Below are 14,069 nucleotides of genomic sequence, written 5' to 3'. Positions count from 1 at the left end.
CGTTGCCGGTTTGTTGCCCTAATAATTTCGCGCATGCGCAGAGCTCACTTTTTTTCGTTCATTTCGTCCAGACCGACCCATGATTTGTGATCATTGGGAGACGTACCAAGTACGTTGGTGTTCCATTTGAAACTTGATTTGAGTACCACGCGTTTGCGACCACAGCTGCTCGCGAAACTGTTTTCGGATTGAAGTTCACGAGAAGTGAGTTGTGCGGAGGTGTGAACCGTGAGCGCGACGGCGGGGACTGGTTCCAGGAGAGCGGCCCTTCCGCTGCCCCGTGGCGGGCTGCGACCGCTCCTTCACCACGTCCAACATCCGCAAGGTGCACGTGCGCACGCACACGGGCGAGCGGCCGTACGCGTGCCCGCAGGAGGGCTGCACGCGCGCCTTCGCCTCGGCCACCAACTACAAGAACCACCTGCGCATCCACTCGGGGGAGAAGCCCTACGTGTGCACCATGCAGGTGCGGCCTTCCGCGGCGCGCCTTGTCCGCTCGTTCCCGGCGAGGTGTTGCTGCCGTAGTGAGCAGTTTGTTCCTGCGTGTGGCGGCATTGTCACCGTGGTTTTATAGCTTGATGGTCGCACGCGCGTAATAGTCGCAACCATATCTTAGGCCGTCAAAATTGGGTTAAAAACGTCGCATGATGTTTTTGGTCCTGCTAGTAGATGCCCAGCGCTTTGCGTAGGCGTCTCTTCCGTATAAAACGATGTATCTTAAAGTAGAAATCTGATATTCATTCGGTCATTACCACTCACTTGATAAATTAACGTAAAAAATACGAAGTTGTTTTGACGTGTAAATTTTCTTACAAAGACTTTTTTAAACGTCATTTCCTTTATCTGATCGTCTGCGTCGCTGCGGTGTAGGTATAATCTAACATTTGTTTCGGTCATTACCACTTATTTGGAAATACAAATTTGTCTGACGTGTAAGTTTTCTTTTAAAGACGTTTTCAAACGGTATTTCCTTTATCTGAATCGTTACAGTAAATAACACACGATGCCCTTTCCTGCCGTGTCGCTCCCGGCCGCTTCTGACATCAAGCTGTGATATCGACTCCTCCCCAGCCAGATCACTGAGGCGAAGCAGTACATAGAGCACCAGTTAATATTCTGATTAGATTATTATTTTATAATTTCTAAGTATTCAGTGATAGCTTGAGTCAAGATTTTTTTGGTTTTATTTTCAGGCCAATCTCACTTTTAAAACAGGAGATAATTATGTTATTGTTTTTTTTGTGAAAATCTGTTTATCAAAAAACTTAAAAATAATGATACTTAAATGATCAATGATACTAATTTCTCCAACACAGTGACCTTTTGACTGAAACATGTTGCACTTTTTCAGTACAAATTAAATAAATATGTCAAGTATTACTGTGTTTGAAAAAGTTTCTAAAGTCGTAATGTAAAAATGAGTGATTAATAACAGACGCAAGATTAAAAAATTAAAACTTTTCCTAATATTTTTATATTAGATTGTGGTACAAACATCATGCTTAGGGATGGTGATTTTTCGTTTTCGCGAAATAGATGCGAAAATATGCTAAATTATATTTTTTCCGCTATAAAATGCGAAATCTAGACTATTCCGAGATAAATGCGAAATCAAGGTAAAAAACAGAGATTCGTCTACACTCTACACAATTTATTTACCGATTGTATTTTGTTTCAGTTCAGTATCAAAAGAAACAATCATTTTATGGCGTATTCAGCACAAGTATCTTATTGTCACGTCATTCACAACTATGGTTCGTAAATATTGAATGAAGAACGGCCATCATTGCCTCGCGATTGTAAACAAAGCAAAGAACAACTAGCTGGAAGATTGTCCGTCATCTTGCAGAGTACAAGTTTTTAGGCCGCCATATTGCGACATCTCTGCTTCGCCGCGCTAACAATTGTAAGTCTTATTTTCTGGCTGTGTTTCACGTGAAAGCCGCGTTGTTGTGTAGTCCGTGGAAGGTGGTGTGTTTACAAATACGCGCATACTCGTGAATGTGTTGTATACTGTTATTTCTCGTGGTAAAAATGGGACAAAACGTAATTTCCATTCGCGATCGCATAAATGAATACAAAAGTGAACAGTTCTACGAAAGTGATACGAATATTTTAATGTGCAATTTATGTAATCGCTGACTGGAGTGGAAAAAAAAAGATGTACTTGAAAAGCACATTAAATCTGAGGGACATCAGGCTGCAAAAAAAAAATAAAAGAAGGCGAAAATTGAAAAAACGAAAGAAAAAAAAAATTGAAAAAACGAGTTTCAATAACATTATTTGTGCACTCTACATCAACTATGGCCATGAACACGGCTAAAAAATATTTATTGTAATTTTAAGTATTCAATTTATTGCACTCATAAGTGCTAAAAAGTTGTTTGGAAACCTGCCAAGATAGGCTATCTTTGTAGTTGTGCTTGATCTTTATTTCTGTGGTTGTGAATAATTAATATGATTATTATTTACTGCTTTTTAAAAATATACTTTTCTTCAGTAATGTAAAATGAGAGCATTCGCTAAATCTTGTTTTTAAAAATTCTACAAAATGCTAAATTTCAAATTCAAAATGCTAAATGTTATTATTTTAAATGCTATAAATTACCATCTCTAATCATGCTAAATAAATTACTTTAATTGAATCTTACATATTTAAAACATAAGGTATTTGATATTAGTTAAGTTTTGATTGAAAACACTGATAGGATTCGTGATTTTAGGTGCATTTCGGTGGTTTGTGGTGTAACTTGAATTTGGGTTTCATATCGTGTAATTTCAGTTTTATCGCATATGATCTTGTCCCAAGGGATAGTATGGCTCATTCCTGAGTCTCACACACAGAGTTGGTTATTTTGTTTTATTCTCATTATTATTAAGATTTTTTCTTGTAAATTTATTCCAATAACTGTTTTGCATTTGTTTTTCAGTTATAATTTGGCCTCCAGACATTTACTAAACATTATTTTCAAGCTGTAAAATGTCTCGCAAGAGATAACTGTAAATTATGAACATTTTCGTGACATTTACTGCTATTAGATAATTTTTGATAAACAAAGTTTTAACATGTAAATATGAGCTCATTTTATTTGGGAATACAGCATTTTTTAAAAAAAAAAAAAAAATTGTGAAATTGATTTCATTGGATTTCACTGTATTTTGCAGTTCACAAAAATTTTCTGGATTAACATGTTGAGTAGCATAGCAACTGAAATGAAAGGTTGGTTAGGTTTGCTGCATATTTAAAAACACTTTATTTTATTTCATTATTTAAATATTTTTAACAAAATTTTCCCAAATATTAATGCAGCTGACTTACCTAATCAACCTTTTAATTTATATTATTTGTCTTAATTTTCCATGAGTTGTTACATAACGTGAAAAAAAAAAAACATTTTTGTGGGATCCTTGCTATCATTCTTACTTTTCAAATCCTATTTGTATTCACGAATAATTTGGTATTTTTTATTCAATTTGAACTTCTAAACTGATACTCGCCCAGGTCTGTGTGAGGCGTGTCCGTGCGCAGGGCTGCGGCAAGCGCTTCACGGAGTACTCGAGCCTGTACAAGCACCACATGGTGCACACGCAGCACAAGCCGTACTTCTGCGTGAAGTGCGCGCGCCACTACCGCCAGGCGTCCACCCTCACCATGCACAAGCGCACGGTGCACGGCATCGTGGAGGCAGACGACGGCTCGGAGATCGTGTTCGGGGACACCGTCTTCACGCTTGCCAACAGCTTCGCCGGCTCCAAGAAGCTCAAGAAGCTGGGCGGCAACGTGAGCGCTTCTTTCACGTGTCTTTCGACTACCCTCTTTCCATCGTATCATCGTCGCACCCATATTTTACGGTGCCGAAATCTGGATAAAAAATAACTTCTCGCGTAATCGTCGCATCAATTTTTTGGTCCCACTATTAGATTCCGAGCGCCTTGTGTAGGCATCTTTTCCGTATAAAACGATGTATTTGAAAGTGGAAATCTAATATTTATTCGGAAATTAATGATTTTACTCATTTAATTAACGGGAATACGGAGCTGTCTGATGTGTAAATTTTCTTTTATAAAGACGTTTTTAAAAAGTTATAACCATTATCTGCTCGTCTGCATCGCCGCGGTGTACCGCTTGTAAGATTGTAGCCAGCGCTAGTTGGCGTCATTCATGTTTGGTTATGTTGCTTCCCGTGTAGAGCGCGCACACGTAGTCGAATATCGATATCTCGCCAAATGGATGCAACGCACGCTATCTGTCGAGTGCCGAGTTAACTACATTTGATGGCCCGCACTCTTTTGTGGTAAATGTGTACTATGACGATACTTGTGTTAGTTCACGTCACATATGCAAGTGGCTTGCGTTAGGATCACAGATTTTTTTTTTCTATTTAAAGTTGAAGAAAGGTTTTTGTTGCATGAATTATTAATATAAATTGTTTGGCGTGCTCTTGTATACACCACCTTTTTTTTTAATAAACGTTCTTTCCATATCCGGGTTTTGTTTTTATGAATAACTTTACCTAACAAAAAAAAAATTTTCCACATAATCGTTGCACCCCTACTTTTAAAACTTGATTTTAGTATAAAATGTGCGATGATTATGCGAGAAAACACTGTACTTCTCGTGTGCATGCGTCGATCACGTGGAAAGTCAAATTGACTAGAACATAAACATGTGACATTAACACCATAACTTACTGCATAATGTTAATAAAAGAAAAAGATAATATTTCAGTGTCTAGCCATGATTAACATCGCGTATTCAAAAACTACACAAAGTCTTATACGTAATTGCTGTTCTTGTTTGCAGCCTATTCTACAGATATGTAATAAGCTTGGCTGATTTTGAATTTAATTTAATTTAGTCGTGGGCATTATTTGTTTTTCAGAGGTTGATTTTAAAAGTATTCAATTAAGGCTGTTCCACTGTGGCCGTATATTGAGATAAAATAAGGAATGACACACATACTGCAGACTAAAGTAACGTGCATTTCGGTGTTATTTTGTTTTTTGCGCAAGTATAATCTCATCTTCTCTGTTGCGCCACGGATGCGTGTGCGAGTGAAGCGACGTGGTGCGCAGGTGCTGGGGTTCAGCAAGGACGGCAGCACCTTCCTCGCGCTGGACACCTCGGAGGACTCGAGCGACCCTCACAACTCCCACAGCCAGTTCCTGGTGGTGTCCGACCCCACACAGCTCGCCACTCTCGAGGTGAGGTAGGGATGTGCGAAAGTGACTTCATCCACACGAAATGAAAGTGAAAGAAAATTTATCAAGTTTCGCGAAAGTGAAACGAAAATGAATTTTTCTATGAGATAAATATATTCTTAACGAAAGTTAAGCGAAATTTTTTAATTAACAAAGAAAAAAAGTGCCCCAAAATTTGCTCTTCAGTAATAAATTCTATTACATAAATCATTTTGGTACCTTTTGATGTATATATAAATATTACTATTTAATAAAATCAACATCCGCCCTAGACCACACAACACAGCCCCATGTCACTCGTAAATTTCAAGAATCAATCCAGATCTTTCAGCGCACAGACTATTTCCTTTACAGTCGTAATGTCGCAGTCTATGATAATATATTTATCACGTGCATGGTGCTGATGAAAAAATACGTGAATACTGCGGAACGGCCGCCATCTTGCACCACTGTCACACATGGCTAGCTCAGGAAGCTGTAAACTAGGCAATGGACATGGTCAAAACAAAACATAACAAATGGTTGCTGCCAAGTGGTCATTACATGCAGTGACTTGTTGACCTTTTTGTCTAATTGGCTGTATATTATGAGGATTTTATATGCCAGTCAGAGTATGTAAAATTTAAATAAAGCAGACGACAATGTTTTTGTTTGGCTGTGCACGAATAAAAGTAGGTACGTTCTTTGTTTATGTGTATACGGTAAATACTAAATAGTGTACTAACAGTTCTGGAATGTATGTTTTACGAATATAGTACCTACACTACTGTTTGAAAGCAAATGAATCAGGTAATTTTTCAAATATTGCATGATTTTGTTTTGATACCTAGGCCTACTGTAATCACGGTTGAATTTTGTTTACTTTATCTGCCATGTTTGTTCAAATTATGATTTTACCGTATTTTCATTAACGTGAGTTTTTTTCATCACCACGTAAATTAATCTTAATGGAAATCTTTTTTCTAATTAATGTCTTTATATGATTTGCATATGTTATTACATTATTAGTAATAACAAGCAAATCATATAAAGACATTACAGTAGAATCTCAGTGCTAAGTACTTACAGGTACCTCAAGTTTTTGTACTTAGCACTGAAACATGCATACATATCTTTACAAAGAGAAAAAAATATATAAAAAATAGCTACAGGAGAGCCGCAATGCCATATGTATTCGCAACTGCGACTTGCTTTTTTCCCCGTGTCTAGTTCTCTGAGTATATCCACTTTTTCCTTAAGCGTGAATTGCTTTCGTTTCTTTTTATCTCCAGAATCATTCATATTGTAGCACAAATACAATGCGGTGTTTAAATAACGTAACCTGAAAATAAACTCAACAATAACAATAAACAATCCCGGCACAGGCATCAAACAGTATTTTTAGCGTAGCGTAACACTTTTGTCTAAATAATTAATACTTCTCTCAAACCTCCGTCTTTCGATGTATCGAATGGTGTTGTGTTGCTCACGTCGCATACTACGTACGGTATAATCTATGGTTGTGCGCGCAACTGTTTGTTAACTTTGTTTTGAGAATTTAGAGGTTAGAAAATACGTTGCGTTGGTATTTGTGTATCTTTGTTCTACTACATTAATCATTTAGCTGGAAATTTATTTACCAGTTTAAGTAAATTTTGGTGTAGTAATGCTACGCTACTAGTAGAATTTATACGTTATAGTGAAAATGATACTTTAAACTGAAACCGTTTTGCATGGCGAAGATAAGATTTTTGGCGGGGACTTAAAAAAAATTCGTTAAGTGAAATATATTTTATAATAAGGAACGTTATTGTACCGGTATTATACTGTACATTTTTATTAAATTACGATTTCTTTTTCAACTAGAACAAACGAACTTCGGTAAGCTATTGAACTTTCGTTTGGCTCGAAATATTTCGCTAAAAACGAACTTCGACAGATGAAATTCTTACCGAAATCGAAAATGAAAGTAGCAAAATTTCGATTTCGGTATCGGTATACCGAACATTCGCACAACCCTAAGGTGAGGCCGTGCCTGCAGTCTTCAGCTGTGAGCGCTACAGACCGCCTCACGCTCTTAACACCGCTGAACAAGTCTTTCGCGCCGTTTCAAAAAGGCACAAGTTACAATACATGAAAATCTTTAACGTATTTTTCCAGTAAAAATAAACTGTCTTTTGACATATTTTCTTTAGAGGTGGCCTGTAGGGCGACGGACTTGTCATGAAGGTTGAAGTGGGTTTAAAGCAAAGCCGTCTAGCATTGTGAGTGACAGCATCCTGCCATTGTACGGCTGGTTTCTTAGCGAGTAGCGGTTTGGAAAGGTGAGGGGGGGGGGGGGGTGGTAATGAAATCAACTGAAAATCTCGGAAAACATCTATTACGACCCTATTCCTGGGAACCGTGAGGGGTCGTTTCCGAGAAGTTTGACTGTACTTATTTAATTAACGGAAATACAAAGTTGCCTGACGTGTAAATTTTTCTTTTAAAGACGTTTTTAAACGTTATTACCTTTATCTATTTGTTTGCATCGTCGCGATGTACCATTTACAATAATGCAGAAAGCGCTAGTTGGTATCGTTCGTGTTTGTTTATGTTGCTTCCCGGATAGAGCGTGCACACGTAGTCGAATATCAATATCTCGCCGATTCCTGCAACGCGCGCTCTTTGTCAACAGCCGAGTTCACTACATTTGATGGCCCGCATTCTTTCGTGGCAAGTGTGTACTACGACACGTTAGTCACGTCACAGATTCAAGTGGCTTGCGTTCGCATCAGTTTTGAAAAATTTTCTCGCATAATTGTTGCACCCCTACTTTTCAAATTTGATTTTAGAATAAAATGTGCGACAATTGTGCGAGAAAACACGGTACATCATCCAAATGTCTTAGAACATTCTATAATCATCTAGGTACCCATGCCATGGTTAATGAAGGAAATATAATAAATAAATTACAGTCAAACCTCATTATTACAAACCTGAAGGGACCATAATTTTAGCACTTTGTAATAACGAGGGTTTGTATTAACCAAACTATTGGGATATCATGACAAAAAAAATTGATTGAACTTTAAATTCCTATATTTACAACCATAAAGGAAATTATATACACTGTTGGCAGTATAAGCTAGCTTCACTTCATGCATAACAAAAAAGTAAACACTGAAGAAAACAAACACAATGCAACACTTACAGAATAAATCATAATACAAACTTCAATTTCAGTTTTCATTCTCTCTCCATTATCTACTTCTTCGATAATTTTAACTTTAACTTGCAATGTAAGGTCGTTGCGTTTACGTTTCGCAGTCATATTACAAAACAACTCATACCCAAAATTGAGGTTAAGACACACGTGCGTGAACAATGGAAAATATCATAACTTTTTTTTTTTTCATAGATTGTTTAAACTTCTACGTATGTACACTTCCGACGACTAATATTAATAAGGTATAAAGTAATTTCCTTTTTCGTTTTCCGTTTACAACATGGCATCTTTTCTAGTTTAGTTACTAACATCGCCACTAGAGTTGAACTTTTCATCTTGTTTTTCGACCATTTTGCGCTATAGGATACATACATATATTTTTTGGAGAAACGTTTGTTTACCTGACGGTTATGAAGACGTTATTTACTTTAGACTTCGGTGGTGAAATTTGTATTAACCATTTACTTATACACGTTAACAGCTACTTGAGGGATCAAAACAACTTCGTAATTCATATTAACCATATTTCGTATTAAAAGTACTGAATAACATAGGAAAGCATACTTTATTTTCTGGGACTGTGAAATTACTTCGCATAAACGGGAATTTCGTACTAAGCGGATTCGTATTAATGAGATTTGACTGTATTTAAAAAAAGACTATGAGAATACACATTTAAACTTCGACTAGGTGGTTTCAAGTTAATTGACTTTAAATTTAAAACAAGTAAACAGTCGATATTTTATCATATTACCTAATGCAAAATGTTATTAACATACATCGCCATGTGGATGAAAAAATTCTAAACTGCTAAAGAACTGATACTTATAAAATAACAGAAAATACCTAAATATTGAAACTTAAAAATAAAAAACAATACCTCTTTAAATTATAAAAAGATAGTAGAGGTATTGTGATGTTACATAGATATTAATAATTGACCTCTGAGTTAATAATGTATATATTATAGCTCAACAAGGCATAGGACCCATCTTAGGGTACAAAATGATGTCATTCGTTGATTGGAATAATTATTATGACCAGAATTCTGTAGTTCAATAATTATACTGCAGAGACTTGAACAGCTGAGTGTAACTTGAGTAGTTCCAGAAGTTATTATTTATAGTATAATAAAATTAATCGTATTAGAATGGATTATGCTATGAGCTAAGGTATTAATACAGTGAAAGTCCGTTGTAGCGAATATGGTCTATAACGTAAAGTCCGCTATAACGATAGTTTTCATCGCCACCGTCAGTTTTGCATATGCTGCTTAGGATAAAAATTTCTGAAATAACGAATGCAGCGTAGGCTCATTTTCGCTATAGCGATAGATTACACACCTGTAATTTTGCTCTAAAACAATGAGACAACATCTACAATTTCCTTAATAAATGAGAAACAGCTTCGCACAATTCCATGCGTCCGGCAAATGAAACAACGCGCATGATGTGGCCGTCTTCCGTCTTGGCAACACCGCACAAGGTGGGGCCCCACAGCGAGCATAGCTTGCCTCGCGGCGACGAAACCAAGTGTCATTAACCCACTGTGACAGGGCCCGCAGCGAGCATTACTTATTTAGAAACACGCCACACTGACTAGCCCGTAAATGAGCAGAACTCGTCTCACTTGCATTGTAAGCGTTGCGTATGGTGTAGTTTCAGTGTACGGCACTACGCGCATTGTTGTTTACGTCAATCAGTCCTTTTTATCAGCATACAATGCTTCGACGAAAGATTTGATGAACTTCCAAGCGGTCCAGTCGTTTATTTTGTCCTAAAGTCTAGTGAAATCAAGGCAAATGAAAATTGATTCGTTTTTTAAAAAGTGATTTTTAATTTTGTGTTATTTTCCAAGGGTCTGTACGAGTGATTATTTTGGTGTTACTGCCCTATTGTCGGAAAAATTATTTTATATAATTTGTGTGGTTGTCCAACGTAATTAGAGATTTCTTTAAAAAAATTTTGTGTTTGACATTTTTCATAGGTGTCAACGTGAGTAATAATGTGACAAATTTTAAAATAAATTTCACTACATCTTTGAGTTTACATATTGTTAGTAAGTATTCAAAACTCCGCAAATATGCACCCGATATCATTAGCTTAGCGCACACGTCTCCAGCAAACCAGCTGCGGCCAAAGCGACAGGAAGCGGCCGGCATGACCTTGCGTGACCCCGCCCGCCCGTCTCCATGTAAACAAACAGCTGTGCGCTTAGCCACGATGTGCGTGACGGCCTTATCACTGCCACGCGGTATCATATTTTGCAGTCGGCAAGTGCTGATATAGCTTAAAAATGTTATTTTAGTAAGTTTTATGTATATTTCCTTTACTTTCCTTGTGAATTTCTATAGTAAAAACAAGCGAGAAAATATTTTTTAAAAATGCTACAAAAATAAGATTTTTTTTTTTAAATTTTGGCTATAACGAAAATTTGCTATAGTGTATTTGCTAGATAATAATGCAACTCTGAATATAATGGGACCCAAAATTTTTGATTGAGTTCATGGAAAAGACTTTATAGATTATAAATCACAAAGTACGTTGAAAATTATTAAATTTATTCCATAATTACTTGACTCTCGTTGGTGTCACTTTCATCAGCACTTTCGTCGTCTCTTGAAACACCATGCCGCAGGAAAAACAAGCTTGTTTTATGGCTGGTTCAGATATGCGGCGCTGTGCAGAAAGCAAGGACTGTGGTGATATACAATGGTCTCTGGGAGGGCGAAAGAAGTGTTGGGGGGGAGAGCAGTATGAAATGGTTCTAGGACTGGTGCCATTTTTGTTATGGCAGTGTGGGACCACATGGCAAGGGTGGTTGTCATAGAGGTGGGTTGTTACAGCAATTTTCGGTATCTGTTCTAACCTGATACTGATACAGTAATGTACCTAGTTACAAGTCTCTGATACTTTTGTATCAGAGCAGTAGCGGTGTCAGGAAGCTACAAGGTATCAGCATTCTCGTTACAGGGTACACATCCTCCGTGCCGTCATCACCAGCGTATAAAGGTATCGGTGTCTCTGATACATTATTTATCACGCCCGGTAATTCTCTACCTCTGTTACTCTCATGCCCGCTTGATACAGCCAGTATCAATCAGTTCAACATTCACTGCAGTTCGTCCTGGCCGTGTTTAATTACTACCATGTACATTGTTGCGGGCTGTCATGCTATCTTTATAGTGAAATAAGGAATGGATAAGTGCAGGAAAAAGACTTCATTTGTGTGGAATTTTTTTACGGAAAATAATGAGTTTGCTAATTGTGATTTGTGTAAACAAAAACTGAGTTATAAATCATCATCGACTAACCTGAAGAAACATTTGAAACGTAAACATTGATATAGTATGCTCACTCATGTACGTATCTGTTTTTTTATTTTTAATTTTTGATAAAATCGTAATCTTTTAATGTATGAAAACACTAGTTACTAATTGTTTTCGAAAAAAAAAGTCCATATGTTGATTACATCTGTTATTAGTGTCAACTGAGAATTTATTTGCATTTTCATAGCTGTTAGGTGCACAAATATAAATATTATATCTTGTATCAATGTACTTTTTAATATTAAAATTTCATTAGTTTTGTTATTGAATGAGACTGTGCACGCACTGCGCACTGAGCGTATTTTGATGTGGGACAATAACCAAACGACTCGTAACAATTTCGCTTTGCGCCTCTCCTTCAACGCCTTCCCCTGCGCTTCCTCCCCTACATTATTTCCCTTCTTTATCCCTTATTCGTCGTTCCTGCTCCCTCCCCTTTCACAAGCTCCGCCCAAGTGACCGTCATCTGCGATCGGGTTCTGCGCACATTGGCCGTGGAGTTGTTCCAGGCGAATTCTGAACTGATACTAAAGTTCTTGATACTTTTCAAGTGTACTCGTTTGCCGTTCCTGATACAGGTGCGTTTCAGTGACAAAGTATCAGGTTGATACTTTTCGACCCACCTCTAGGTTGTCATTTCCTGGTGACATCACAAGCAGATGGCCATCTTGGTTTATTTTTCCAAAGCTAGGGAGCGCTTGTGTGATGTTCCTTTTAAGAATAAAAATCTTTTATGACTGCGACCGTGCTTCGAACCCAGGGACACTGATCTGTAGTCAGCAATGCTAGCCACTAGTTTATCTAGTGTTCCAGAACCATCACATTCTCCCTACTGGAGTGGGGTGCCTTTCCTAGCAGCCCCAATGACACCCCATGTTCACCTCTCCTTCATCCTGCATTGCTCATCTGTCACGCCTGGTCAGAGGTTCAGGAAGCCCCGGATTAAAGTGGCATGAGTGACACATTTGGGAGGTAGGTAGGGGGTGTGTGTGTGTGTGTGTGTGTGTGTGTGTGTGTATATATATATATTAAATCTGCGATCTTAGTAGCTATAATCATCTCACTTTGAAACTGATATTACCTAAATATTTTCAAATATTTACTTGAAATACATAAATTTCAGCATTTGTTTTCTGTTTTAACCATCCATACGTAACTTTGGCATTTAATTCTAAAATGACAATGAGTTAAATCCTGTTGCTTGCGTATCGAATGACCTTTTAACAGTGTAATCTCGGTGTGTCAAGCATTACAGTGAGGATCAATTATCCTAAAGTGTTTCAGTCTTGTAAATTCAAATTTATGTGCCGTAGGGTTCCTTCGACGTTCTATCAGCTATCAAAAAAAAATTTTATGTGAAAACCCCCATTCCTGGAATGTTTGAGGTAATCAATGCTCTACTGTATTTAAATGTATGAACGTAGTTTAGAGTGAGTTGCAGGAAAATGTAATTATTAGGACAAAGTGTGTACAGGTGGTAAGAATCGGCAGCGTGCGGCGCATGTTGTCGGCAGGAGCTGGGCGTGACGGGCCGCACGGGAGGTGCGGAGCCAGGCGAGTGACACGACGCGGGCGACGCACGGCTATCTGCGCTCATCTAGTCCCAGCCAGCGCGCTCGCTCATGCCGCTGGTCGCACACTGTACATAGCTCTCTGTTTGGAACCGACACCTTCAATAAACTTACCTTCGCTGTGTAAATGCGATGTTTTTCTCTTCACCCAACACGTTGTTCTTAACAGACGTTGACAAAGATTTAATACCTGAAATGTACATAGTATGTAATCCTGAATGTGTAAGTTTGTGATGAACAGTGGGAATCCTATAAACTGTCGCGTGCTGACATTTTCTCTAAGCCTGCCTTTATTAGGCCAGTGTTGACAGCCTGTCAGTACCTTTTTGAATGAAAAATTCATGAGCTACAGTGCTAGTGTTCACAACAGCATTTTTGATGTGGTATTTGAAAGTTTGTTTCACAAGAACTCATCTTTTTCATGGGTAATAATGTAGCCACAACTAATTCTAACCATTACCAGTATACCACTGACAACGATGACATGCACCTAACCCTAGAAATAATGCCTATGTTCATTACATGAAATTAAAGTGCTAATCAATTATGGCTTTGCTCATAAATTCAGTGTTAATTATATGTATGTGTAGACATATTTATACTACATCTGTATAAACTTTTGAATAATATTTAGAGGATAAAATTTCTAAAATAAATTCATTAACACATTATTCACATTGTAAGCCTTGGACATTATATTTCCTTATTGTGTAAGCACTAACATCACTTATGAGCCATGACATAATTTTATTAAACCTGTTTAAATGAATCCAAACACTAC

General features: G+C 37.6%; 1 protein-coding gene across 20 annotated transcripts in view; it reads left to right on the top strand.

Annotated features, from left to right (window-relative positions):
• LOC134532097 (zinc finger protein 143-like) overlaps nucleotides 1-13,479 on the top strand; it is a 33,089-nt gene extending 19,610 nt beyond the window's left edge. For 9 of the 20 annotated variants that reach the window (XM_063368358.1, XM_063368351.1, XM_063368359.1 and 6 more), the window contains exons 7-10: nucleotides 258-466; nucleotides 3,530-3,781; nucleotides 5,077-5,205; nucleotides 13,183-13,479. In XM_063368358.1, coding sequence (XP_063224428.1) covers nucleotides 258-466; nucleotides 3,530-3,781; nucleotides 5,077-5,205; nucleotides 13,183-13,464 — 872 coding nt within the window. In that variant the 3' untranslated portion in view covers nucleotides 13,465-13,479. The remainder of the gene's footprint in view (nucleotides 1-257; nucleotides 467-3,529; nucleotides 3,782-5,076; nucleotides 5,206-13,182) is intronic. The other 11 variants (XM_063368369.1, XM_063368364.1, XM_063368367.1 and 8 more) reach the window with 2 other exon arrangements.
• Nucleotides 13,480-14,069: the final 590 nt, after the last annotated feature.

This window comes from Bacillus rossius, chromosome 5 (genome assembly GCF_032445375.1).
Source record: "Bacillus rossius redtenbacheri isolate Brsri chromosome 5, Brsri_v3, whole genome shotgun sequence".
Lineage (NCBI taxonomy): Eukaryota > Metazoa > Arthropoda > Insecta > Phasmatodea > Bacillidae > Bacillus > Bacillus rossius.
Note: the sequence above shows the minus strand (reverse complement) of the source record. Positions and strands in the feature narration are given on the sequence as shown.